Source organism: Clytia hemisphaerica, unplaced genomic scaffold (assembly GCF_902728285.1).
Source record: "Clytia hemisphaerica strain Z4C2 unplaced genomic scaffold, Clytia hemisphaerica genome assembly, whole genome shotgun sequence".
Lineage (NCBI taxonomy): Eukaryota > Metazoa > Cnidaria > Hydrozoa > Leptothecata > Clytiidae > Clytia > Clytia hemisphaerica.
Window position 1 is genome coordinate 68,088 of NW_027104129.1, and position 27,986 is coordinate 96,073.

General features: G+C 34.1%; 1 protein-coding gene across 3 annotated transcripts; it reads right to left on the minus strand.

Annotated features, from left to right (window-relative positions):
- On the minus strand, window positions 1–27,718 carry LOC136813612 (rho-associated protein kinase 2-like). 3 transcript variants are annotated; one of them, XM_067070116.1, is made up of 37 exons: window positions 27,278–27,718; window positions 23,268–23,349; window positions 22,997–23,097; window positions 22,814–22,873; window positions 22,439–22,516; window positions 21,890–21,947; window positions 21,619–21,736; window positions 21,344–21,485; window positions 21,081–21,168; window positions 20,892–20,933; window positions 20,631–20,727; window positions 20,428–20,519; window positions 19,985–20,088; window positions 19,767–19,822; window positions 19,480–19,555; window positions 18,908–18,996; window positions 18,523–18,799; window positions 18,245–18,394; window positions 17,785–18,060; window positions 17,584–17,656; window positions 17,283–17,437; window positions 16,867–17,051; window positions 16,561–16,630; window positions 16,162–16,452; window positions 15,274–15,367; window positions 14,796–15,022; window positions 14,540–14,602; window positions 14,286–14,324; window positions 13,915–14,038; window positions 13,503–13,674; window positions 12,991–13,069; window positions 11,966–12,031; window positions 11,556–11,691; window positions 11,116–11,178; window positions 10,562–10,664; window positions 1,734–1,855; window positions 1–1,040 (listed from the first exon to the last, which is right to left on the minus strand). In XM_067070116.1, exons 1-36 carry the CDS (start codon window positions 27,356–27,358, stop codon window positions 1,744–1,746), a joined length of 4,119 nt encoding a protein of 1,372 aa, XP_066926217.1. In that variant the 5' UTR covers window positions 27,359–27,718; the 3' UTR covers window positions 1–1,040; window positions 1,734–1,743. The 3 variants fall into 3 exon arrangements, with proteins under 3 accessions (XP_066926217.1, XP_066926219.1, XP_066926218.1); XM_067070118.1 differs by lacking the exons at window positions 1–1,040; window positions 1,734–1,855 and adding an exon at window positions 5,931–5,990; XM_067070117.1 differs by lacking the exons at window positions 1–1,040; window positions 1,734–1,855 and adding an exon at window positions 9,253–9,308.
- Between the last annotated feature and the right edge of the window lie 268 nt (window positions 27,719–27,986).

A 27,986-nucleotide genomic window follows, 5' to 3' on the forward strand; every position in this document is an offset into this window, starting at 1 on the left:
TTATTTACTGATTTAAATAAGTTTTCTTCGCTCGCTCGTTATTAAAAGTACATTTAAACTGGAAAATGTCATTTTCCAGAGAAGTTTTTTCTCTTGGTTTTGTTTAAATTTTACTCTACCAAAAAAAGTAGAAATTTAAAAACACGATGAAAAATATCTAATATGGTCTTTTTAAATTAATTCGTTAAACAAAATATATCATAAAATAGCTAACTATTAGATCTAGGTGAAAAGTGTGCACAAAAACTTTTTGTAAAAACTGAACTTGATATCAATTTAGTAATTTTCACCATATAAAAATCATTTTTACTAAGATAGTGTGAACTTCATAAAACAACTGATTCATAAAAAAGTACAAAAAGTCAGTTGAATTATACAGGATTTTCTTCGTTCAATTTTCAAAACTTATAATACACGAATGACATTTTGGCTCTGGGCTTAAAGATTTTGAAAAGTTATGTTTATAAAAATGTGTAGGGGAGAAAAAATATCATGCTACAAATACTATTTTTTTTACAGTTTTACATAATATATTGATGAACGGACAAAAATTTTATTTTAACCGATGAAAAATTTATTTTTAAAATGGCACTAATAAATTAGAGGGTAAGCAATGAAAATAAACTGTTCCTTAACTCCATTCTCCATAAAGGTGAACATTTCCAGGAATGAAAAAAAACAATAATAATAATAATAAAAATATATATAAAAAGAAATTTTTGAGCTCTAATATCATTGATGAACTTTTAAGTTCGTCAGAGGCTTGTTTTCTCGAGTAAGCATAACGTTTGACAGTCAAGTTTCTTGATCTCCCTCCAAAGATGCAAAGGTCCGAAGAATCTGTCAAATTGAATTGATGAAGTCGATGAGGTTCTTTTAACACAAACTACGCTCAGATCGGAACATGTCTTTGCAACGGTTACTTTTTCTTAAATCAGGTCTTCTCTTCAACGATGACATGGTTAGGAACAACCCACCTGGTCGTATGAGCTCTGCCTGCTCTCTCTTTCTTTCGTTAGTTTTCCCCAGACATCTTAACCCTGATAAGGAATAAGAACACCGAGATGATACAATTTACAGTTCAATGATTTGCGTCATGAACAATACTTTCCACCGGAGTTAAGTGGTACTCCACCCTTTGCCACATACCCTGCCCTTTAAAGGTTTTATTTTTACATAAGTGTTCCCGTTTCATATCAGACACATATTTCATATCAGGACAGTGTCTGTCTATTGTTATATTATGCTGGTATAAACAAATAATGTTTTTCTCTTCCTTTTCTAACCAATCTTGCTCCACATCCGTGTCAATTCTATGTGAAAAAGCTTGTGAATTAAAAATGATGAGTAAGCAAACAATACCACTCTTATTTAAAAATATCACTCTTATTTAAAAACAAAACCTTTAATAAAGAAATTTCTCTGAACCCCATCCTTTCAGAATAGGCCCAATTTTAAATCAATTAAAAGAAAACAAAAGACAATTAAAAATTGAAGTAAAAAGTCTTCAACCCAACCCTCTAAAAACTACCACGCCCTTTATCAAGAAGTCCCCCGAAATCCGACCCTTTTCTACTTTAGTGGAAAATCGCTTGCTTCACCATCTACCTTAGATAGGCTAGAAAATATGAACAGTTGCCTCGCTTTCGAATCATTGCTTTAAAAAATGATGCAGTTAATCAGAAATTGCACTCTTTTTCCTAAAATATTATCATTATATTAAGGAAAAATACCTTATTGTGGTTATTCCTTGATATTACTTGAATGTTGTGATGACATGGAGACGGAACGATGGGCCGCTTTATTCTTCATCGATTTTGTCGATTGCGAACGTGCGATACCAGGTGGGTCAGACCTAAAACGAAGGAAGAAGAAAATTGGTCGCTTGTGACAGAACACATTCTTCTCTTAACAGAAGAAAGTCATTCAAACGAAAAATTTTCTATTGTAATTATTACTAAGAGAGTTTTTTTATATCTCATTCTTCAGCATTCCCAAAGTCGACCCCTTAAATTTCTCATGCGCGGATATGCCCGGGGGGGGGGGCACTCATATGATCTGGCCTATGTCATTTGCCGCGCTTAAGGGTGGGGTTTTTCAGCATCCCAAAATGCACTGTAAGGGTGTGTTTCTGTGAGATTGCACTGCAAAGGTCGAATTTTAAAACAAATTCAAAATAATTGGTAAAAAGAAAGGTTTTTACTTCTCGTTTGTTTGAAAAAGTTTCTATTGTCTGATAATTACAGCTGACAAGAATAATTTTCTAAGTTTTTCTTTGAAACAGAAAATTTCCCAAGCTTCTTTTTTCACGCAGATTTACAGCTGAAAAATATTGTGCACTATAAGGGTTGGTTAAATCATGAGAAAATAATGCATTGAAAGGGTACCTTTTCAGCCATATTGAACTTCACTGTAAGGGAACGATTTTGAAAAGCAGATTTTGCGCGGCACATACCGTCGTTTCGAAAAGTCAAGTGAATGTTCTCTACCAAATATTTAATTTCTTATTAAAGCATATTTTACGTGAATGTCAGACCTAAGTACCCCATGTACTGAGAATTTTCTTAGGTTCACGAAGTGTTTTAAGACCTTAAGCAGGGGGGGGGGGGGGGGGGGGGTTCGGTACTAATTTGTGGGGGCCAGTGGTGGTGGTCTTATAAGGTAAGTAAAAAACAACTTAGTACATGGTACTAAGTGGTGGTCCTAATTGAAACAAGCAACATGCTGAATGGACCTACCTAATGATTAACATCAGATGAAAATAAGAAAAAAGTGACAATAATTGTACAAAAATTCAGAATGGAAAAATAAAGCTTGTGTGTTGAATAATGTAAAATGGTAAAAAGGAATTTCCCCAAATTCGAAAATCACTTGAACCATTCAGGCCCAAAAAACCTTTTAAGCTGTTTTTTGCCCAAATTTGCCCAAAATAATTTTCCTTAAAAATCTGGCTTCGTCACATTTTGGGCATTGCCATTTTGCATCATTGTGCAAAAAGTCAGAAAAAAATTATGAGTCAACATTGAGAAAAGCTATATTTTCTTATTTGGTTAAAGGGAATTTCCCCAAAATACGAAAATCCGTCTTTTAAGGCGAATAAGAATTTCCCGGGAAAAACCACTTCAGTCATTCTTTAGAGAATCTTGCCCTCCATCTTTATACAAAAAATCAGAAAAAAGTAATAACAGGATTTTGCACAAAGTCCAAAAAACCCTATTTTAGGCAGTTTTTGGCCCAAATTTGCCCAAATATATTTTTTTTCGAAAATCTGGCTCCGTCACATTTTAGGCATTACCATTTTGCATCATTGTGCAAAAAATCAGAAAAAAATAATGAGTCAACTTTGAGAAAAGCTATATTTTCTTATTTGGTTGAAGGGAATTTCCCCAAAATACGAAAATCCGTTTTTTAAGGCGAAAAAGAATTTTCCGGGAAAAACCACTTCAGCCATTCTTTAGAGAATCTTGCCATCCATCTTTGTACAAAAAATCAGAAAAAAGTAATGACAGGATTTTGCACAAAGTCCAAAAAACCCTATTTTAGGCAGTTTTTGGCCCAAATTTGCCCAAATATATTTTTTTTTCGAAAATCGGGCTCCGACACATTTTAGGCATTGCCATTTTGCATCATTGTGCAAAAAATCAGAAAAAAATAATGAGTCAACATTGTTAAAAGCTATATTTTCTTATTTGGTTAAAGGGAATTTCCCCCAAAATACGAAAATCCGTTTTTTAAGGCGAATAAGAATTTTCCGGGAAAAACCACTTCAGCCATTCTTTAGAGAATCTTGCCCTCCATCTTTGTACAAAAAATCAGGAAAAAAGTAATGACAGGATTTTGCACAAAGTCCAAAAAACCCTATTTTTAGGTAGTTTTTGGCCCAAATTTGCCCAAATAAATTTTTTCTCAAAAATTGGGCTCCGTCACGTTCTGGGCATTGCCATTTTGCATCATTGTGCAAAAAATCAGAAAAAACTAATGAGCCAATCCTGAGAAAAGCTGGTAACAGACGGACGGACGAACGAACGGACGGACGGACGAACAGACATGGGTTAATTTATAGGACCTCCACCGGGGCACCCGGAGGTAGGTCCAAAAAACAACTTTGCAACTTTGTATCAAGGGACTAAATGGTGGTCTCAATACCAAATATGAGGCATCAAGTTAGTATCTGGTACTCAAAATCCTTTTTTGTTTTCCCCTGGGGTGTTACCATAGTAGGCCTAATTGGTGTAATTAACATGCAAATTTAGAACAAAGCACCAAGTTTGGACCAGATATGCCTAATACCCTGTGGATTGATATTAGAAGGGCGGCCCAGAAAAATTTTAAGGGTAGCCCTTATTTCTGGACCCATTTATTGAAAACCTAGGGTAAAGCCCAAGAGCTCATTTTTTATGGAAATCTCAAACTCATTTTTAGTCTGGCCGAAATACAACAAAATAGGGGTGAACGTAGAAAAAAATTCCGCGTAGACTTTCTTGGTACCGTTGGAAGCGAAATTTTATGTAGATTATCATACTCAGAGCCTCATGATGAGGCCCTTGGGGAAAACTTTTGGTAAAATCAAGACTGAAGTGTACTTCTTCGCCCCAAAATAGATACGTTTTTTAGCAGTGTACTGGTCAACAGCTACACTAAAAACCTATCAAAGCTATTCAAAGTCTTTGAAAGTCAGCGCTATCCCCATGTGCTTTCGCCCAAGGGCTTTCGCCTTGCACTTGACCCATTTCATATCATGGATAACACTGTTTAATTGCTTGTGGTTTCCAGAAATGTGTTTGTTGGGAACCCCCCCCCCAGATTTTTGAGACAGGGGTATACATATTTGAGTGTATTGAAAGACACCTACCATTGCAAGGATAGCACTTTTCAAGGCATTTTATATCGAAAATGGGTCCTAAGTGTTTTATTTTACCAATTTTTTTCCCCAAGGGCCTCAACGTGAGGCTCTGAGTATGTTAAACCTCGTAAAATTCCGCTTCCAACGATACCAAGAAAGTTTACGCGGAATTTTTTTCCAGGTCAACTTTTATTTCTGCCAGACTACTATCTATTATGTATTTGTGCAAAAAATTAATCATTTTTGACTGAAAATGCTACTATCTATTATGTATTTGTGCAAAAAATTAATCATTTTTGACTGAAAATGCTACTATCTATTATGTATTTGTGCAAAAAATTAATCATTTTTGACTGAAAATGCTAGTCTGGCCGAAATACAACAAAATAGGGGTGAACGTAGAAAAAAATTCCGCGTAGACTTTCTTGGTACCGTTGGAAGCGAAATTTTATGTAGATTATCATACTCAGAGCCTCATGATGAGGCCCTTGGGGAAAACTTTTGGTAAAATCAAGACTGAAGTGTACTTCTTCGCCCCAAAATAGATACGTTTTTTAGCAGTGTACTGGTCAACAGCTACACTAAAAACCTATCAAAGCTATTCAAAGTCTTTGAAAGTCAGCGCTATCCCCATGTGCTTTCGCCCAAGGGCTTTCGCCTTGCACTTGACCCATTTCATATCATGGATAACACTGTTTAATTGCTTGTGGTTTCCAGAAATGTGTTTGTTGGGAACCCCCCCCCAGATTTTTGAGACAGGGGTATACATATTTGAGTGTATTGAAAGACACCTACCATTGCAAGGATAGCACTTTTCAAGGCATTTTAAATCGAAAATGGGTCCTAAGTGTTTTATTTTACCAATTTTTTTCCCCAAGGGCCTCAACGTGAGGCTCTGAGTATGTTAAACCTCGTAAAATTCCGCTTCCAACGATACCAAGAAAGTTTACGCGGAATTTTTTTCCAGGTCAACTTTTATTTCTGCCAGACTATTAGGCCAAAACCAATTATAGAATCTGAAAGCTCTTGAAAAACTATGTGTAAATGCCGATCGAGTCGAAATGGGAGTCAACATAAGTCACGAATGACACTTTAGTTAAAACGGAGCCATAGGTTTTCTTTGACACATCTTCACTGTGGAAAATGGCTAAAAATGAATAAAATAACACGTTTAGCTAACGAAATATAAACAAAGTACAAGTCAAGATATAAAGAGATACATAAGTTAGATTACAAAGACAAGATAAAGATATAACATATACAAGCGATACTTTTATGGACCTACCTGGTTATCAAACTAATCAGTGAACATTGAAACAATGAAACACATAAGACATAACTGGTCAAAATACAAAAAAATAAAGAAAATGAAAGCATATCTATCGAGAGAAACTATCAACACTATTGAAAAAGATTTTTGAAAAAGAAATAAAAAGGCTATTAAGCGCTTTTCTTTATAAAAACAACTATCAGAAAAATGCACAGCTTAATAAATAAGGTTTCCAGAAAACTCAAACCGTCGCACTCTACCGTGACATTTTCTTCTGTTAGAAAAATAATAATAAAAAAACAATTTGGCTAATAACATTGATCTACTGTATGCTCACAAATAGTGATTCTTATAGATAAAGATTCGTTTTTCAGCCAAAAAAATAATAAGTGTTTACAGAAAATTCAAATAATTACCCTCCACCGTGACATTTTCATCGTAAAAAAAACTAATAAAAATAATAATAATAATAATAATATGGCTAAGAACATTGATGTATTCTTATTAAAAGTGGTTCTTATAGATAAAAATGCGATTTTTGAGCCAAAAAAATTTTTTTCCAAAAACCTGCTTGAGCCATCCTTTAACTATGATTGTACCCTACTTTCATGCTAAAAATCAGAAAAAATTAATGATCCAATTTTTCACAAAGTCCAAAAAAACCGTTTTTAGGACGTTTTTTGGCCCAAATTTGCCCCCAAATTTTTTTTTTCGAAAATCGGGCTCCGTCACATTCGAGGGTTTATGGTCATGCACCTTTGTGCCAAAAATCAGAAAAAACTAATGAGCCAATCTCGAGAAAAGCTGGTAACTAACACACTAACTAAGAACGAACATGGGTTAATTTATAGGACCTCCACCCCACCGGGGTAGGTCCAAAAAGAAGAAATAAATACTTACTAAAAACACTGTGGCTGAACACACACGTACACTTCGTCAGATACTTTCAACTATTCTTATTTATTTTATTTTCCGATTTATTTAACGTTGGTGTTACATAGTTATAATTAAATACTAATTTATACCAACTAATGACAAAAATGATTATATGAAAAGATAATTTTCTATAAAACTAATATAATAAAGTGAAACTAGAAAGGTACATATTTTACAAAGGCGAATATTTGTTAGGTTTATTTCATTAAGTGACGATTTAAATGAGTCGATGGAAGGCTTAAGCTTAGTATTTTCGGGAATTTGATTCCAAAGCAAGCTTCCACGAAATAAAAAGGATTGTGTTCCGAAACGATGGGAGGTAGTCTTGGGTATTGGCATCAAGACTTTGTTTCGCAAATCAAACTTAATTGTTTTTGATTTATAGATCTGCTGCATGAATTCAGGATTTAATTTTTTCTCAGATTTGAAAACCTCACAAAGTAAAAAGCGAAGATGAATTCCATGGACCGTTTTACACTTGGCGCTCTGTAACAGAGATTCATAGTTTTCTTGGAAATCACAAAGTAATATCCTCAAAGCCCGCTTGTGGACTTTAGTGATTTCCTCATATGTAGTCTTGTTACAGGACATCCTAATGATCGGCGCGTAATTAAATATAGACATAACATAAGCATTAAAAATTAATCTCTGTTGGTCAAATGTAACAAGGTTTCGTATTCTGTTTAAGCTCCAAATTCTCTTTTTAGCCTTAGAGCAAAAAAAATTGATATGAGTGCTAAATGATAGATTATTGTCAATGGTGATGCCTAAGAGCTCAAAAGAATCCGTTGATGATATTTTTACATGTCCAACCGAAAGTTCTACAATAATACTTTTATTATTTCCTAATACCAACATTTGAAATTTTCCAGGATTTGCTTCAAGGTAGTTTTTTGAGAACCAATCTAGGATAATTTCTAAGTCAAACTCAAGATTTGAGATGACCTCTGCAAGAGTTTTAGCAGAAGAATGCAATGTATTATCATCTGCAAAATTGCAAATGCTGGTTTTGACTATGAAAAAGAATAAGTCATTCAAAAAAATGTTAAATAAAAGGGGTCCAAGTATAGAGCCCTGTGGAACACCAAGATGTATTTCCAACCATTCACTATATTCAGAGCCGATTTTTGTTCTCTGATAGCGATTACTCAGATAGCAAGAAGGCCAAGACTTTTAGTATCGAGTCCATAAGTTTTGAGTTTAGCTAATAAAAGTTTGTGGTCTATGCAATCGAAAGCTTTAGATAAGCCCATTAAAACTGCTCCAACTTTACCAGACGTATCCAAGCTTTCATGCCATTGACCAATCATTTTGATTAGTCTTGAGTCAAAAATGCCATCAAAGTAAGATGAAAGTTTGTCATGCATAATTCTTTCATAAATTTTTGAAAACTTAGATCAGGAACAACAGAGTCTGGTTCATTGCTCAAACGAGTCGGTAGAATATTATAATTCGGTCTCTTGTCAACGACAGTAACAAATTTCTTCGGTTTTTCAAATAAAAGCGCTGATTCTTCATGTGGTAAGGTAGAGTAACTTAGTTCCAAATGGGTACAATTAAATCAAACAAACTTGACTTTGAATTTTTCAACAGAAGCAATCGACACTTTATCACAAATGTATGCAACTTCTTGCACAGACAAGGGTGAGACAACGCTCACTTCTTTCAAAGGAACTTCTTCCAAGACTGGTGTGACAAAGCGACGATCCTTTAAGTAATCTGGAGCAGAGCCCAATAGTTTGTAGGCGTTTGCAATTAAATTCTTACCGTAGACATCATCTTCTGGACAGTTTGACAATAAATATTCGTATTCTGAGTAAAACTTGAGAAAATCGATCAGAAGTTTCGACAATGCTTCACGTTCACCACGAAACATCCAAGTGACCCATGCAATATCGTCATCACTTGTGAAAATATACTCTAGAGTTCGACATGAGTGAGATATTGCTTCAATAAATTTGATCCTCTGGGTGCCAAACTGGTAGGCTAATTTAAGCGACATATTGTTTCACGTTCAAGAAATAGAATTCAAATTTCCGCAATAGACATTACCAGTGTTTCTTCATTGGCTTTAACATTCAGAACCATAACTATATTCCATAAATCAAGTCTGTCAATCAATATCGCTGCTATCACTGTACGAGTTTGTGTTCATTAGTGTTTTTACTGTGAATGTCGATCGAGTCGAAACGGGAGTCAATACTTTAGTTAAAACGGAGCCATAGGTTTTCTTTGACGCATCTTCACTGTGGAATATGGCTAAAAATGAATAAAATAACACGTTTAGCTAGCGAAATATAAATAAAGTACAAGTCAAGATATAAAGAGATACACAAGTTAGATTACAAAGACAAGATAAAGATATAACATATAAAAGAAGAAATAAATACTTACTAAAAACACTGTGGCTGAACACACACGTACACTTCGTCAGATACTTTCAACTAACACTCACAATTCCAACATGCAGATTTATAACACATCATAACAACTCATACAACAACGAGATGATCCTTAATGGACGAACACGTAACTATACACACAATACGACACTTTAAAATACAACACACAATTCCCTAGACACATGATATAAACAATACACGTGGGACTAATACAAATTATATAGTAATCATTTACTGTTTCACTACAAAATTCCTATCAAATAATAAATCTAAGTACAAAGGAAACGATGAAAATAAACGTAAAACTAAAGGACAAATTAGCTGCATTTTGGCAGTTACACTAGGTAGAAGAGTTTTAAGCGAGTATGGCCGATTTCTGTACTGAACGGGAGTTGTTTGATGAAGAAGTGGTGGTTTCCCCCTCATTTTTGTCAAAAATCGCTTATAAAATGACACTTCTACATCAAATAACTCCCATTCAGTACAGAAATCAGCCATACTCGCTGAAAAGTCTTCTATTAAGTTTTTCAAGAGCGTTCAGATTCTATAATTGGTCTTGGCCTAAAATGAGTTTGAAATTTCCATAGTCAGAAAATCTGCCGTATACTATCTTCACTTTCTGATTTGAATGGCGCTGCTATCCCCCCCCCCAAACATCAGAATTAGTAAAGGCAAAAAGTAGTTCAGCTCCAGCTCCTGGACTACTTATTACAGGGTACTTAACGGTGGTGTGTCATATCTCAATGGTGATATCAAGATTGTACTGGGTATTAAGGCGTGCTTTACCTATTTTAAAGGTACTAAGTGGTGGTGGTCTCAAAAAAATTTCATAAAACAAGTTAAAATACAACTTTTCGGCACTGGTCCAGTACCACAACTTGGTACCCCCCTGCCTTAAGTTGAACTTTCTTACGTTAAAAACAATTGGAACGAAAGAAAAGACTGAAGAGGAAAAAGTGAAGTTTACTTACAAAGGAGTAAAGAAAAGGAAAAGAAAGGAGAGTCACTCAATACCCTATATGGATATTAACAATAACGTCTTTAATATATAAGAAAATTTGCTACAAGTGATTCGAGTAACAGAAAATTATGAGAAAGTATGTAACGTACCGCCTTGGTTGGACAACTTTAGATGAGAGGTTCATAACCCAATGTTTTTGTTCGTCGACATTATTTGCCATCAAAAGTAACTCTTTGGCAGTTGCAGAATCAGCTGGTGGTAAAAAAATAAGATATTTTTATTAAATAGACCTCTTACAGCGCATAGAGATAACCGTTTAAATTCTCTTGTTCAAACTCTGCTTGAACTGACTGTGGATTTTATATTTACGTCATCTTTTCATCCTACAGTGCAAAGACATATTTTTAGCTCTCTAGAGATTAAGCAATGAGCACTATATTAAAATACGTGATGAAGAGAACGTTCAAATTCTGAATTCTTCATGTTTAACTTGAGGTGTTGCATCGACTCTATGTATCAATAGCGAGACTCTCTATCTTTTCCTTTTGATAACGGAGGAGTGACTAAAACGATCGGGAACAAAAAATAGTTCTGACCCGAAAATCAAGAACAGTGAAAGTGCTGATTTACCTTCCTCCTCTGTCAGTCAAGATCACAGTATAAGTGATCTCTCTAATAGTGATTAAGTCAATAGATAATTTACCTTTACATTCGACGATATCTTCTTCACGATCGACATGTTCTTTGTGCATTTTCACATGACACCCTATAAAAAGAGAAAGAAATTTACCAAAAGTCCAAACGATTTGAAAAGAGGAGAGAGTAATAGCATTTAATTGGACAAGAAGAAAATTGAGCAAGGCGGCAGGCATTATAAATTTTCTTACTTCCACTTTTAATGAATATATTCGTTCAATGGGGAAGGTTTTTAAATTGCAATTCTCATTTTTAAGGTTATCTGACTTGTGCTTAGCCGCAGATTTGAAGTTTTCAGGGCTTGAAAGGAGGAAAGATTTCAGAAAGGGTTAAAAAAAGGGTTCCATAAAGAAAGTGTTCATATTATATACTAGAATTCAAGATAAGTAATTCTCTACAGAAATACATTTATATACACTCGGTAAAAGAAAAGAAAGAAGCTCTTACTTCGACATTGCAAAGCTGGCGGAGGTTTGACGAAATTCCACATCTGTTTTGGACATAGATCACATTGAGTAGGTGTGTGATATGTCATGACAAAAAATTGATGTGATTTGAAGGAGATTGAAACGACTCCCTTTTCCTAAAAAAATGTTGAAAGTCCTTAAGAGATAAGTGAATGGTTTTCGCCATGGCGTCAATTGTTTAGAAGACCAGTCAAATTAATTAACAAATATACAATGCAACTCAGTCAAGCTTTTTTAGTTTTAAAATCAAATTATCAGTGATAGCTTCAAAGAAATGAAAACTTCTACTTTCCAACTTGGGGTTTAGGGAAACTTGACGCATTCGTAGAAAACGTGAACTTTGAGAACAAATTGATTTCATACCAAGCGTAGATAAAAATAAATACTTACGTCAGCTTCCTGCTGGTCTTTCTTTTCCTCGGAACTTTTGCTTTCTCCTTCCATAGAGTATAATATCTAAAAGACATGCATAATATCTTAAAAAGGACATGTTTTTGAGTCACTAAATTCTTACACAGAAAGCTATCTAAATCTTTTGAGTTCGACCATGAAGGTAATGAAGACATAGATGGAGAGAAAACGTCTCGGTAATGACCTAAATGGTCGTTCAAATCTTTTATAAATCTATTTAAAGGATCATGGTCAAAAATAGTGTGACATTTGAAAATTGACAATTTTTCAATTTTTTTACACTTCAGGTGATAAATGTGGCTGACATTTGTTTTGACAGCTGAAAATTTACACACTTCAAGTTCAAAGCTTAACCTAGGCTTGTAGTAGTTTGAAAAGTTCTGTTAGGTGATGGTTTGTGGCTTACAACCATTTACAGTTGACTACTTGGAAATGTCAACCACATGTTTTCACGTCGAGTTTTAACCACGATCCATCACCCATTAATAAAAATTTTAATTCTCTATCGTTTCATTGAAATTTTCGCTTTTTTTTTTACACATACCTGGTAAGCCATAATTGTTCTCTAAAAATTGTGACTGACGTAAGCCACATGACAATGTAAGCCACAAAAAATCACCTGATTTAGAGTGAAATTTAGGGATATCTAGAAGAGATATTGTAACCGTTTTTTCTGCACTTTGAAATTCGATCTTTTCCCCTTTTGAGGAATATATAAACTTAGTGTCAGCCACATTATATCACCTAAAAACCTTTGGTTAAAGATATCATATACAAAATGTCACAAAAACAGGGGGTATTTTTGACCATGTTCAAAGCAGCTTTCCTTTCAAGCACCATATAGAATAGAATACAAGGCATTTAAGACTCTCCAGCTATTTCCATTACCTTCATGGTTCATCAGGGCAGAATTTTGAATCGTGCCTTTGATTGACCCGAGTGCAGTAAAAATAAAAGGGAAAATAATACACGATGAATGAGACGATAATAAACCTTAGCTTTACCTGGAATATTTTAGGAATATCTTTAGACTCAACGCGAATAAGCTCTCCTTGAGCCACCGATCGCACATGATATAATTTACTGAAAATTGAAACAAAAATTAGTAAACCAGAACAGATCAGGTGTATTAACAAGGGTTATGAATTTGAAGTCGTTTCTCAAAATCTCGCTATTCGTCAAACGTTGCACCAATTACCTTTTGGCAATATGAAACTGATTGAAAATCAGTGAAAATGCACATCAAACTGTGACAGAATTTCTCACTTTTTGGAGGCCCAATTGTAACAATGGTTAGATACTCGTCCCGAGCCCCAAAAATTTTTAAAATGAAAAAATCCTGGTATTCACCCAATGAACAAGTGTGTTGAATCTCAGTCAAATGCGATCATTCTCGCAGATTCTAACTGAATTTAAAACCATGATTTCCAAGGTCTCGCTTCATCGTTTGAAACGAAAATGCAAGACGTCTCTTTGACTTTAACGTCTTATCTTGGGGATAATGTAATGAACTTACTTGATATCTAAAATCATGGAGGGCGTGGCCTCATTCTTGGCTTTTTCGGTATTATAGAAGAAGATTTTTCGAGAACTGACAACCACAAGTTGTTTCTTCCATTCGAAACGTCTCTTTTTTTTGCCACCCGCCGTCTCTGGCACCGATAGCCAACTCTCCATTTTAAAGCTCGCTGTAAAATTTTCAAGAAGGAAAATACTGTAACTGTACATGATAAAACTGTTCAGTCATCTCTTTTTGTGACGTCAGAAAATTTATTTTCAAGTTCAAACTAACATAATAATAATTTCAGACGTGAAAGTTAGGATAAGTGAAATTTCTTAAATTCTAGAAGGAGATCATTACATAGATTTCGATAACTATACTACAGATAATATCACAAATTGGAGTACGATATCGACCAGAAACCAACCTTGCTGTGAAACCTGTCTATCGACGTCTGGTACCAGAGCACGTATCGTTTCGTTGTCCTTCTTCAAGTTATTGATTTGTTCGCCTAACTGTTCAATGGACATGTCTTTCGAATCGTTCTCCATCTAAATAAAAAGATGAATAAAATGAGCACCTTTGAAAAGGGATCAAATCCAGAGTGGAGGCACTGTATTTAATAACAAACTAGGATTAATCCTTATAAAGTCATTCCGCAAGGGAATTATTACCAAGCTTGTAAGAATCATAGCCCATTTCCGGGAATTCGATCATTTCGATGACCGACATCAAATCTCTTATATGGAAACTAAACTGAATTGTCTTCTAAAAGCATAAAAAGTGAATTTTCATTACCTTCATTTTATTATTTTCTTCTTTCAACTCACTGATTTGCTAAAAAGAAAGATTGAACAGCTACATAAAGGTCAGCCCAATAGATAAATTGGAGAGAAAGTTGTGTTAAAAGCTGATCAAGAAATCTTTAAAATAAGGTTCAAAATGAAATCCTATCTTTCTTCAAATCTGCTAGACATATTAGGAATTCTAGCCTTAGAGTGAAAACAAAAAAGTCTTGCTAATAAAAATTTCATTTGACCGGGAACTCTTACAGTTTCGTAGTCGTATTTTTGTGTTTGATATTTGGTTGCGAACTGTTGGTATTTATTCTTCTCCTGAAAAAACAAAAAATTGATTGTCTTTTTAATTTTGTCTTTTCTCATGGAAACTCTCATTGCCTTTTTGTGTACAATATAGGAAAGGTTCTTTAAAACACCTCAAAAGAGTTTTTGGCATATTTGCGATAGAAAATTTTAATTTTCAAAAGTCAGTTAAAAAACCTATGTTTCAAGCCGGATATGTACGAACCTCTCGGAGCTCCATGATGAGTTTCTTGTTTTCACGTTCCTTCTTCTTGACTTCAGTAGAGCTGCCTTTAGTTTTACCTTTGGTGGAACTGATATCTTTACGTTGAATAATTTCCGCCAGCTTGTTGACGGCCTGTGTTTTCAGTTGTTTCTCAGTGGCAAGTTGCCGCCTAAGGCTTTCTACGGCGTCTGTGTCATTGCTCTTTTCGTTCTTGGCTGAGTCGACGTCTGTATGAGGGGGAGGGGAGGAAAATAATTATTTTTTGAAATGTTATATGAAGATCATTTGAAACAGCCGTCATAATCATTGAATTTACGAAAAATAAAGCTTGGCGAGTCTTGCAACATTGTGATGATGTATGGTTTGAAACAAAACTAATGACAAGATCAATAACAGACAAATTACTAAAAATAAAGATGGCTCACGCTAAATAAATGGACGAACACACTAATAATTTTATGAATAGCTTAGTACATACCTAGTTTGAGTTGATCGATTCGTTCTTCTAATAATTTGATCTCATCTTCTTTGTTTCGAATGGTCGTTTCCAGCGTTTTGACGCGGTCCTCGCCCTATTCCGTGAGACAAAGTATTGTGATAAAAAGTAAAATTTACTATAGATAGCTATTCCTTAAACTTATCATCATGACTTCGCCACCAAAAAGAAAATACACGCGAAACAGGGGGGGGGGGCACGCAGTTACTACAAGACATGATGTAGTAAGTGCTTTTTCAACACTTTTTTTCAGGACCACCACCCTTTGCAGTTACTACACCTTGGTAGTAACTGTTTTCAGAAAAGATTTCCAGGTACCACCCCTGTTTTTGAGTGATATCATCAAAAACATGCTCGAAATTACCCTAAATTGCGATTATTTTTCAACCTAAAACCATTTGTGTGCTAGATTTTCTTTTAATTTACTTGGGTAACAGCTGTTGAGAACATTTTAATGATAATTAGGGAAAGCATAATTTCAAAGTTGGGTCTGAGAAAAATTTCAAATTTTTTTTCGTCCATTTATAACAAAAATATTTTTTTTTACCAAAGAATTTTTTCACAAAAAAAATCATTTTTGGTGAAAAAATTTTGAAAGTACTTTAAAAAGAATTAAAATATAAACACTTACTACACCAAAAGTGCTAGCGTTAGTGTTTGGCACCAGCCCAAACAGCAGTTACTACACTGTGTAGTAACTGTTTTCATAACTTCTGAATACAGTACCACCACGGTAGTAAGTGTCATACTGTCTTGTAGTAACTGCGTGCCCCCCCCTGCGCGAAAATTTATGAATTTGTCAAAGGGGAAACTAGTTCACCAAGGGTTGTCAATCATAGGGAAAGTAGAAATGGATGAAGAATGGGATACCTGTGTGTAAACTTTGTTTTTATCAGAAACTTCAGCTTGTAGTCTAGCGTTGATATCTTTGACTTCGAGTTCAAGCATAGTTCTTTCTTTCTCTAAATCTGAGAATTGTTCTTCTACAATGGAGCGAGCAAGTTCTTCCGATTCTGCTTTCGCCAAAGCCAATTCAAGCTGTCTTGACATCAAGTCTCTGTCTTCTTGTAAGAGTTGTAAGTCTCCTTGAAGAGCTTGAGATTGTTTCGCTCGTTCGTCAACCTCCTCTTTGAGTTCTCGAACTTGCGTTTTGTATAATGTCTGAAATGAAGAAAACAGAATAACAAAAATTTCACATTCGGTACAAAGTTCAGTACTCAAAAAAGAGACTTCTAGAAAGATGTACAAAGAGAATTATACGTAACTTACAGAGAAATATTGTTCAGCTTCAAGCTGGTCTTGTAACTCTTTCATTTGAATATCATCGACTTCAGTATCGCTGGGAAAAAAAAGTAATTCATGATCAGTTAGAAAACCGTTTATCCTCAGTATAATATCCAAAAAAAATATGCTTTTGAATCTAAGTGATGAACCGGAATCATACTTGTTGTGAATCTATAGCAAAGCAAATCGGTAAAATGAAGAGTCCCTTTTTACAACTAGTAGGAAGTAGGAGTAGGAATTCACAGGAGTGAGAACTATATTTCTTCAACAAGCGTTTGAGTTCATCCATACCTCTTTAATTTGAAGAGGTTTTCTTGAAGTTGTTTCTTTTCTTCTTGGATTCGATTGTAATCCGACTTGAGTTGTTTTTCTTGCGATCGAAGCACCGTTAAACTGTTCGACGTTGTGTTCAGTTCTGATTGAATTTCTGCTCGTTTGAGACTCTCCTCATCCAACGATTTCTTCAAACTATCCACCTACAAGAATTTGGTAATATAGAAGAATGAGAAAAACTCAGTTCGGAAAAATGTAAATTTTTCCTGTTTAATAGTTTAAGATACTGAACGTCCTTTAGTGCCATAAGAACAAAACTGGTGGAATAAATGATGAGTTCGTATCAAATTTATACCTTAATTTTTTAATACAATAATAAAAGCACCACTTGATGAAGCTAAAGACGAAAAAATACGTCGCGACAACCAACCAACCTTAGACTGACTAGCTTGATAATCTTGTTCAGAACGAGTGAGTTTTTGATTTAGGTTTTTGATTTCCAACTGTAAGACATTGACTTGACGCTCGAGATTTGCGGCTTTCGATTCAGCTGTTATCCTGGCTTCACGCTCACGTTGCACATCAGCGGCTAAAACAAGAATTACACATTCAAAGGGTTCATCTTGATAAAATTTTTACGAGACTTACACAAATTAGTATTATATCCTTGCAAAAATCTCAACCTGTAATGGTAAATACAGATAAGGTAAATAAGGCCTGACAAATCAAACCTACATTCCCTGTCCAGAATTTGAATTTCTGATAGTTTCTTCTCTTTCTTTTCTGCGTTGAGTTTTGCTAGCTGTGACTGAAACGAAAAAAATTAAAACAACAATAAGTAAAACATCAAAAGTAAGAATTTTAGAATAAAATAATTTTTTTTTAATTTTAAATAAATAATAATAATCAAAATAATGTTAAAATAAAATTACATACCTGATATGTCTTTTTATCGGATTCGAATCTCCCTTGTAATTGTTTGAGTTCGAATTCAGTGTTGGCTTTCGATTTCTCCAACGTGAAAAGTTCGTCTTGTAATTTTTGCAAAGCAGTGGCATCCGTCTTGTATTTACTTCGTAGTTGGTCCACCTCATCTTTGAGTCCTTGGTTTTGTTTTTCGTATTCACGTCTAATGTCTTTCGCGTGTTTTACTGAGTGGATTTCTGCTTCTAGTGAGACTTGAGCTTTCAATAATTCGTTCTCAACATTAGCCTAAATATCAATACAATTTAAAGTAACTACTTGTTCTGGAAATTCAACTACGACTCGGATAATCATACATTCATTTTTAACAGATAGAACTATGAAAATATTTTCAATTCAAAATACAGCAAATCAAAATTAAACAAAATCAATCCATATAAAGATTCTACAAAATACAAAGAAAACAATATACCTTTGCATTGGCAAGCAGCCTATTCTTTTCGCTCAGTTCTTTGATTGAATGTTCAGCTATGGCTTGTGCTTTCATCAAATCACTTTCAGCTTTCTTTAGCCTGATATTAGCATCGGTCTCTGCTCGTAATTTGTCTTTGACTTCGTTGTTCTGAAAGAAAATTTGAAACATAAAGAAATATTGGGTAAAACGAGGGTCGACGATTGAGTTTACCTAGATAAAATAAAAGCGACGCTAATAGTTTTAAATGTTCAGAATTTTGAAAAATATACTCATACCTCTTTCTCAAGTCCTTGTACTTTTCTCTGTAATTTAGTGCTTTCTTCCCTAATATCGAAATCGGAGTCCAATTTCCCTTGTAATTCTTGTACTTTCTTTTCTGCTTGTTTCTTGGCGTTCACTTCATATTCGAGTTTCCTTTGGTGTTCTTTCATGTCATGTTTATATAAAGCTCTTTCGCGTTCCAAGTCACGATTCTGTGTTTCTACTTTCTTTCTTGCTTCAGTCTGTTCAGCCAGATCTGCTGTCATTTTCTCAACTTTTGATTTCAAATTTCTGAAAACAAAACAATTAGATTTTTTGAAGAACAATGCTAAATAAACCTCATTGATTAAAAATTAGAATCAGAACTCCTTTAAAAAAGAACAAAAATTAAGAACATACCTCAATTGATTGTCCAGCTCTTTCTTACTATTCTTCTCTCCATTCAATTGTTCCAGCAATTTTGTGTTTTCTGACATGAGACTCTTAGTCTAGAAGTAAAGGGTTGAAATAATCAATATGAAATTGTTTTAAGTAGCTCAACGACAACTTCAAGGACAAGTTTTGGAACTTTGAGTCCAGATGGAGACACACGTACTCTGGTGATCAAATATACATTTTCGCACAGTAGTAAAGACATTTGACACATAGTAACAATGATAGTTTCATTTTATATTTTTTTCAAGTATTTCAAAAATATCATTATGTCTTATTGCAGCTTATTGAGTGAATAGAATAACAATGATTTTGATTAGTCCAGGCCGCATCATTTGAGGCGTGCAATAGCACGCGCACGCCTCCACACACCTAAAAGCCTTTAGGAGAGTGATAAATCACACGCCTTAAATTTTGCGTTTTCAGCGAAAAGTAGTGCATTGCACACCTTATTATACGCCTGAAACTCCTTAAATTAATGGTTTAGGAGTGTGATTGACCACACGCCTGGAATTTTCAAATGACAAAGCCTGGATTACCTTGTTATTACTATTATTGTTTGCATTTTTTGTAGGCGATGTTCCATTACTGACACCACCGGCACCCGTCAATAAGCTAAAGATACAAACATAATCATGAACATATCAATATTGAGTTGAAAGCACTTTTCATGCAAATGTTTACACCTAGAGTAACTCATGAGAAGAGCCATTTCGAAAAAACACCAGAAAGAAAAATGCTCTCAAGGAGTAATTAAAAATGCCTGAAAATCTGAAGTTCTATTTGGAAGACAATGAAGAGCTACGCTGTTCTGACAAGAACTTACCTGTTATGTTTTGAATATGTAAATCCAATAAAAGGTAAATGGTTTCCAGTAAAAGCCTGAGGACAAAAGAAACAATTGATTTTAAGTCTAACAACAAATGTCAGTTTGGGAGCAGGCTTATTACATATTTGTAGATTACCATTAGTAAACAGGGAAAAACAAAATAATTATTCAACAGATATAATTTAAATTTAGAATCTAGTAATAAAAAATTTAACCTTTGTCAGTTCAAAACCTTCTGAAACTGCATCTGGGTCTTCCATTATAGAGAAATTTGAGGTATCATCATCACCCATAAGTTCAGGCACAACTGGAGCATTACCTAAAATATCAAAGTCAAGGTTAAGATTTTCTGATGCAGGACTTGCAAACATTGGATTGTCAGACCCTATTTTCTTTCGTTGTACCCAAAAACCAACATTTTCAACAAAAGAAAATTTCTATCTGACATTTTGCCCAACCATGCTAAATTACGATATCTTCACACAGAAACATTACATGTAAAACATTTCATCCTAACAATGGATTCCAAAGTATAGTTCTTGTAAATAACAAATAAGGTGGTAAATTATAACAAAATTCTTCAATAGGCACAGTATTTTAATTTAAATTGAAATCACAGAGGACAGTTTACTATTCAAATCAGGGACAAAATACACACTTGATCTAATGTCATCCCAGGTCCATTTATCATTTTTGAAAAACGGATGCTTCTTGATGTCTGATATTCCATTCCTTCCCAACCTCTGGTCTCTGAAAAAAAACATATTAATATTCAAAAATACTTCAGTAGAGTTCATCAAAATTATAAAATGATTGTCATTTTATCATGTGACAAAATGGAAAATAGTTTCATTTGTATACCTGTCTGTTAGAAATGCACAAATGAGGGTCTTGGCATTGTTGCCGATTTCAAAATCGTCTGGGAATGATAAAACATTCCTATGATTCATAATATTTCCTGGAAAAGATGGGAGAAATTGAGCGTTTAATGAATTATTTTAATGAACTTTGTTCTCTTTTTCCTTTAAGGAAGATGCTCACACTTACACATTTCAAATTCACTAACAGCTAAGCAACTTTTTAGTCCAAACCTTCCAAAACTCAATTATATAAAATTCTTACCATAAGTTGCTACAAGAGAATCTGCGTAAAATGGTGTTTCCCCTGAAAAAATAAAATCAAAGGTTATTTGGGAATCATTTCCTACTAAAACAACATATAGAATATTACTTTGTTTTTGAAAACTAAAATAGGAAATCTGAGACATAAATTGAAAGAAATACCAGTATATAAAACATTGAAAACGCATACCGAAAAGCATTTCATAAAGAAAGATACCAGCTGACCAAAAGTCACATTCACGTCCATAAGTTCCTTGACTTCCCTGTGACTTAAGGACCTAGGTAAAGAAAATGAGACAGATAATTGGCACAGGATCAAACTTCAGAACAACCAACACCATTGAGTAGATAGAGATAGTATAATATCATATAATCAGACATAACATTGAGCAATTCAACATTTATATTGTTAACTAAAAGGACAAATAACAAAATATTAAACATGACCTATACCTCTGGAGATATATAATCAGGAGTTCCCACAGCTGTGTCTGATCGCACTAAACCATCTTTATCCATTTTCATACATGTCCCAAAATCTGCTAATTTGATATGCCCTGTCCGGTCAAGCAGCATATTATCTGGTTTAATATCCCTGAAATATCAATTCATAAAAAATAAAAAGCATGTCTGGAGACACCATAATAAGGCAAATTATTAGTAGACCACAGATGGAAAATTCTTTCTGTTTGATTGATTTGATAAAGGGGAGAATTACTACCACAAACCTGTGAATGAAACCCATTGAATGTATTGCGTCAAGTGCCAATATAAGTTCTGCCAGATAAAATTTTGCCCATCCTTCTGGGATGTCGTAAGTTTCGATGAGGTTTACCAAGTCGCCACCTTAAATAAAAATTCTCAAATAATAACTTTCATCTAATTGATTGTTTCTATGATAAAAATACTATTATAAATTAAATTTGATGCAAATTAGCAGGTTCTAAAAAGCACAGTTGATTGTTTCAGGAAATAAAGCTAGCAGCAAGTATTATATACCTGGCATGTAATCCATAATCATGTATAAAAACTTTTCGTCTTGAAAAGCATAGTGAAGCTAAAAAAAAACAAATTAAAAAAATGTTCAAAGCAATTCTTTGTGATTTTCATGTAAAGAAGCGAAAAGGCTTGAGAGGTTTGAGGAAGTTTACAGTTTTATTATACTTTAAAAAAATAAAAACCCATTTAGTTTGGCTCTCAGGGAACAAATTCTGGAAAGACAGAGCAGCCTTAGCTAAGGGCAGAAAAGACTTTTTTTCAAGCAAGAATTGGGGAAAATATGTGATGCCTGCATCTGCAGATTGGATGATCTGAAAATATATATTAAACTAATCTAATAAAAGCAGGCAAAATCTTAGAAAGGCAAGGCAGCGTCCGTTGGTGGCCAAAAGGGCACTTTTCCAGTGTTTTCCACTGATAACCGGGCGCTTAAAGGACATGAAAAATGGCCTGAAAAGATATTTGAGAAAGTTCACTAATGAAAACAAAAATTGAGTTTGGTGTTGGAAATGAAAATGTTCAATGGAAATAGAGAAGATATATACTAACTGAAATAATCCAATCAGAATTTGAGTGAGCCATAATATCTCTTTCTTCCCAGAAAAATGCAGACTCAGAACGTTTTATCTAAATGAAGGACAATTGGTTAAAAGAAAGATTATTACAAAAATGAGTATTCACTTGAGCTGCATTTTGACATTATAAAAGTGACATCAGTTTTCAGGTTGATTATAAGAAGGTCATGAGCTTTAGTTAAACATAAACTAACTTTGTGTTTTACAAGGAAGTGAGACAGGCAAATGACCCCTAGTAATCAAAATAACATTAACAGAGTAAAAACATTAGCTAAATTCAAGAGAAGTCTCTGTCAATAAAGTATGATTAAAATGGTTTAGGAAAAGATTTCTTTGTAGAAAAAGTTACCATTTCAAATTTGCTCAGTGATTTCATTGCATAGACTGTCTTATTGTCTTTGTGTCTGACCTAAAAATCAAAGAAACAAAACATAAACAATTTCAAAAAACAGATTTATAAGAGATTTTTATCGGACAAATTTTAGGTTAAGAACAGATGAATATAAGGTATGAAAGGGTCTTTTTTTCTTACCAGCTGAACCTCTCCAAATGCACCACGGCCAATAACCCTAATCAGGTTGAAGTCTGTGATATTGACACGAGATTTTTCAATCTCCTTGGCGAGATGACCATCTAAAAAACATATCAAGTTATTATAACATAGAAAATTATGATGAAGTTTTTTTGAAAATATTTCATTCTGCCAAACTTATATTTATCATTTTTTCTGTATACAAAGTATTGTAATATCTGAATTTCCACGCCTTTGTAATGCAGCAACAAGATAATACAAAAAATCTTACATCTGTTGAGAAAGTTTTCAAAATTTTTCTCTTTTCTGATGCTTGGGTAGTCACAGTCATGGTAAATGGATGTGATCGAGTCCTGAAACAAGTGAAGATATTATATAATAACTTTAATTTGTCAGTAATGTGACTATCTTCCCTAAAAAATCCTATATTTTTCAGCACCTTTCATGTGATAAGAAATATACTCTAAGTACTTTTTGGGAAATAATAAATAAGAGACTTTAAATCAAATATATACCACTTGTAAGTTAAAGTTATGAAACTATTACACGTTTTGAATAATGTACAGATTTCCCAGATAATTTTCATCTTCAGATCCTAAATGTACAATATTTTACTAACTATCTAATTTTATAGCATGAGACTATTTCACAATATCTAGTTTTTGACATTTTATATTTCTTTTAGGACACAGTACAATTCAAAGAACAATTACATTTGGCATTTATAGCTTTATAATTTTGTTGATTTTACTCAAACCTTTTTTACCTACTGTAGATGTGTATTAAAAGAAGTAATGTATTCTATAATCTTAGCGACATGATAACTTGGAAGTAGACCAATTTCAGTGCACCTTATTTTTATCTTAACTGTTTTTGTTAAGCAAAACATCTGCACACTGAGCCTAAAAGTACAAAATGCTAACATTAGGTTATACAGGGATCGAATAAGCGTATCGCATTTTGCAATTTGCAGTGCGTTTTTGGATTACTTACAAGCTAAAAATTTTAGGATGCAAAATCATGCTTATCAAAAAATTGCGATGCACTTTCTATCCCTTATTTCGATGCCTGTTATATAAGTCCATAAGTCCAATGATATAAAATAGCCTAATGACTTTTCAATTACTTTTTAGCCTTGTGTGCACACACTTGTATAGTGAAATGCTCACTCAGAAAAAATCAATTGCTAAAAAATTGACCTGTTATCATTATCAAGTTATCCAGAGTTATCAGGTTATTTTGAAATACACTTTTTTTATTAGAACCAGTAAAACTTTGCTGAGGCCCAGCTGTTCTTATTTTTTGGCATTTTGAGCCTTGAATTGTTCTTATCCTGTTCTTATTTATAGGGTTAATTGATTGGTTAATTTATTTTAGACGTTATACAGGGTTGCCACGGGTAGGAAACTTTCAAAATTCCAGACTTTTGCCCAAAAACCTCAATTTTTCCAGATATTTTTGCTTAAAGTCGCCAAATTTTTCCAGACTTTAGGTAAAAAACACCAATATTTTCCAGACTTTTTTATAAGTGACAAAGTAAAAAAAACGTGCAAAAACCAAAATTCTAAGGTTGTCTTTAACAAAGATAATAAAGTTAACAGTACAGGTTATTCCCAGAATGTATGTTTCTCTATTTCCAGACTTTTTCCAGACAGGTATGCTATTTCCAGACTTTTTCCAGACTTTCCAGACATTTCCAGACTTTTCCTAAATTCCAGACATTTTCGGCAGACGTGGCAACCCTGTTATACCCAATTGTTTTTTAAATTCTTAGACCCCTAAATTGCTTGAAATTGAGTAATTTCAGGCTCAGCATTGTTCTTTTTTTTTTGGCGATTTTGAGCCTCATTGTTTTTATAAAAGAAAACAAGTGTAGCGCAATGTTTTACCAATTATGCAGAATTTGAAATTTCAGGGCTATTCAACTGTTTAAAGTTATAATTAACTGAGGGTTGCAATTAACTAAATTTGGCTAACTGTTTTTAATGACATTTGACATTTTGGGTAGGTTAAAATTTTCAATTTTTTTAACATAAGTTATAACTGACTGAGCTGATTTAAAAAAATTTATACACCAAAATTTAAGCTAGGCTTTTTCCTGTACAATAGAAAAAGAATCCAGAGGAAATTCTTATCTGTAAACTTACAATATATTGAGAAACAGGTAGAATAATAGCAAGGTAGGAATCACATGGCTCGCACCCAACCCCCCCGCCTGAGCGGGGGGGGGGGGGGCTACACCTCAAATTTGCCATATAAGAGGTGGGAGCTGTTTGTTTTTCCTGAAGGGGGGGGGGAAGGGGGGGACCTGCATAATTTATGAACTCTCCTCTAAATAACACTTCCTAAATATTTTTCTTTACTGTTTTTAATTTCTCTAAAAAACCTTTATGTCTTCATGCGAAGTGTGATCTGATCCTTAGAACAAGTGCACACACATGTAAATAGAGCTTTGGAAATCCTTGCAGGGTTCCCAGCGGTCAGGGAAAACCTGGAAAAAGGACTGCTTTTAGAAAAAGTCAGGCAAAACCTGGAAAAGTCAGGGAATTTGTTTCCAGAATGCCTTGAATTTGATGATTTTTAGCCAATCTAGGAATCTCCTCTTTTCAAGGACCCATGGTGGGTCCTCCAAATAATCATGATAATTGTCAGGGGAAAAGGGTGGATTTTTTACCAAAAGTCAGGGAAAATTAATCTTGGAAACTGCCTCTTGGCACTATTTCAGAGGGCAATTTTAAGAACTCAAGGGTGCATAAGTTGTATAATGTTAAGTTACTACTAGTTTACTTTACTGTTTATTTACTTGTGTTTTCATTGACTAAATGGTAAAAACTCACATTGAAAAAAAATTATATATCAAAAATTTTTCCCCTATTATACTGGGACCTAAAATTTTATCAGGCTGGGGGGACCTTGTTCTTAGGGGGGACCTAAATTTAGCGGGGGGACCTAGAACCCCAGTCGGAGCCATGAATCACTGATTGGAAAAAAAGATTCCTCTCTCAGCTGTAAGCAAAGGAGTTTAGTTTGCTATCAAAATCAGCAATTCCGACACCCCTCTTTAGAGATGGGAATATTAGTTGGAATCACCAAGAATATAGTTTCAATAAGTTAAACCGTCATCTTACAGTCCTTTTTCAGGAAAGGTTTTACCTGATAAGATAAAGATGTTCAGTTGATCTGTGATCATAAAGATCAAATTCATTAAAAAACCTGACAGAAGTTTAGTTGTTTAAGTTTATTTTTAGGGTAGAGAATTCACAATTTTGAGTTAGTTTCGATAATTTTTTGCCTCAAAAAATGGTGCAAAATCAATGACATTTTCTGGCTCCTTCTGGCAGTCTAGTTAGTGAAACACTGAAAACAAAACTTCTTACCGTCAACTGCTCTAACTTGGGACTATCTGACAAATGGGACGGCAATTTGGCCACCATTTCACCGAACCTCCAAAGTCATTTGATTTGAGTTATGGAACGGCATATTTAAAAATACACGATTTCTCTTTTGATTTTACAGTAAGTGAAAATACAGACCAGATATGAAACAGTCCCATGTTTTGACCAATCGTCCCAGGTTAGAGCAGTTTACAATACTTAATTACGAAAACAGAACTGTTTTTATAATTTTATTTTATAACAATATATTTTGCAGGTCTATTGACCTCTATATGAAGTCGGAATTTTGAAACGTTATGCTTGGTTTTGCTGCAACTTCAAGACATTTCAATTGAATTTTAGTAAAACAAAAATACCTTTTTCACAAAACGAAAAAGGTGCCTTAAAATTAATCTCATCTTTCTTCTTCCAAACCATAAAAAAATCTTGAAGGTACGGTTTTATTTGTCTTTGGTTAGGTTTTTTGAAAATTAGTGGTTTGCAGAGAAATTCCTTTACAAATTACCGATCGCATGTCAATCTTTTACGTCAAAAAAAGTTCCGAAAATGGAACTTTTAATTTTATGGATCAGAAAATACATGAAAAAAGTTCTGTTTTCAGAACTAAAAAAAAAGTTTGGTTTTCGGCATTCAACTAGACTGTCTGGAAACTTTCCTTTAGAAAATTAAAGTATAAACATGAAAACTGCCTGACTTGACAGATCAGAGTGTGGTCAATCATGACTTTTTTGCTTGAAAAGGCACTATAAAAGATCACAAAACATGCTTCATTGATTCCAATTAGTCTCAATTCAGATTTCTTTATTGTAGATATAGAAGAAGTAAGACCTGCAACAAATGATGCTTATTCAAAGTATAAACCAGAGTGTGTTCTAAGTGTTCTTACCAATAAACCTTCCACATAAAGCTCATTCCTTGGATTTTTTATCTGCTCTTCTAGTGCTTGATAACGTTTTTGAAGAGCCATTTCTTAATTATAAATTTAGGTCATTTGTGTGGCTGAGTGAAGGGTTGTTTTTACTCCAGACCTCTGCAAAAATTTTTGTTTTGTTTACGTAGGAGCCACGATTGACAATGAATCAATATCCCAGAGCATACAATACTTATTGTAGTTCTAGCCGTTTTCATGTATAAACACACATACAACCATTCCACACTTGAGACAATTAAATTTTCAGGAATAAATCCAAAATCATCAAAAATCAAAATGGGTGACTAAAAAGTTTACGGCTGTTTGTGTATTTTTCCTCGTAGTTGATCTCCAGCTTCACGCTCCAATCGAAATCGAAAACAACGACCGTGCTGGGAGTATCTGATGACGGTCCTTGATTTTTAGCGTAGTCTAGCCTGAAGTTGATAAAGTACAAAAATCCGCGTCTAGATATTCGATCTGTTGCGCACGCGTCCTTCAGAAAGTTGCACACTTTAGGCATGGTTGTGTTGCCTGGTTGCCGTGAAAAGGGGAAAATGAAGAGGAGAGTAGCGAGGGACGCACTTATTATAATTTAAGGGTGCACGTGGGTGATTGAAATGTCGTTGAATTTACTAGAATGAACGGGTCAAGCTTGTATTAAGTCTAAAGCTCTGACAGTTTT

What these genes read in the sequence shown, in the direction of transcription:
- LOC136813612 (XM_067070116.1), bottom strand. Translation starts at nt 27,358, where the DNA reads ATGGCTCTTCAAAAACGTTATCAAGCACTAGAAGAGCAGATAAAAAAT. An exon ending in TACAAGGACTTGAGAAAGAG is followed by an intron (nt 18,395 to 18,522) that starts GTATGAGTATAT and finishes ATTTTCTTTCAG; the next exon opens with AACAACGAAGTCAAAGACAA. An exon ending in TCCATGATTTTAGATATCAA is followed by an intron (nt 13,070 to 13,502) that starts GTAAGTTCATTA and finishes TTCAATTTTCAG; the next exon opens with TAAATTATATCATGTGCGAT.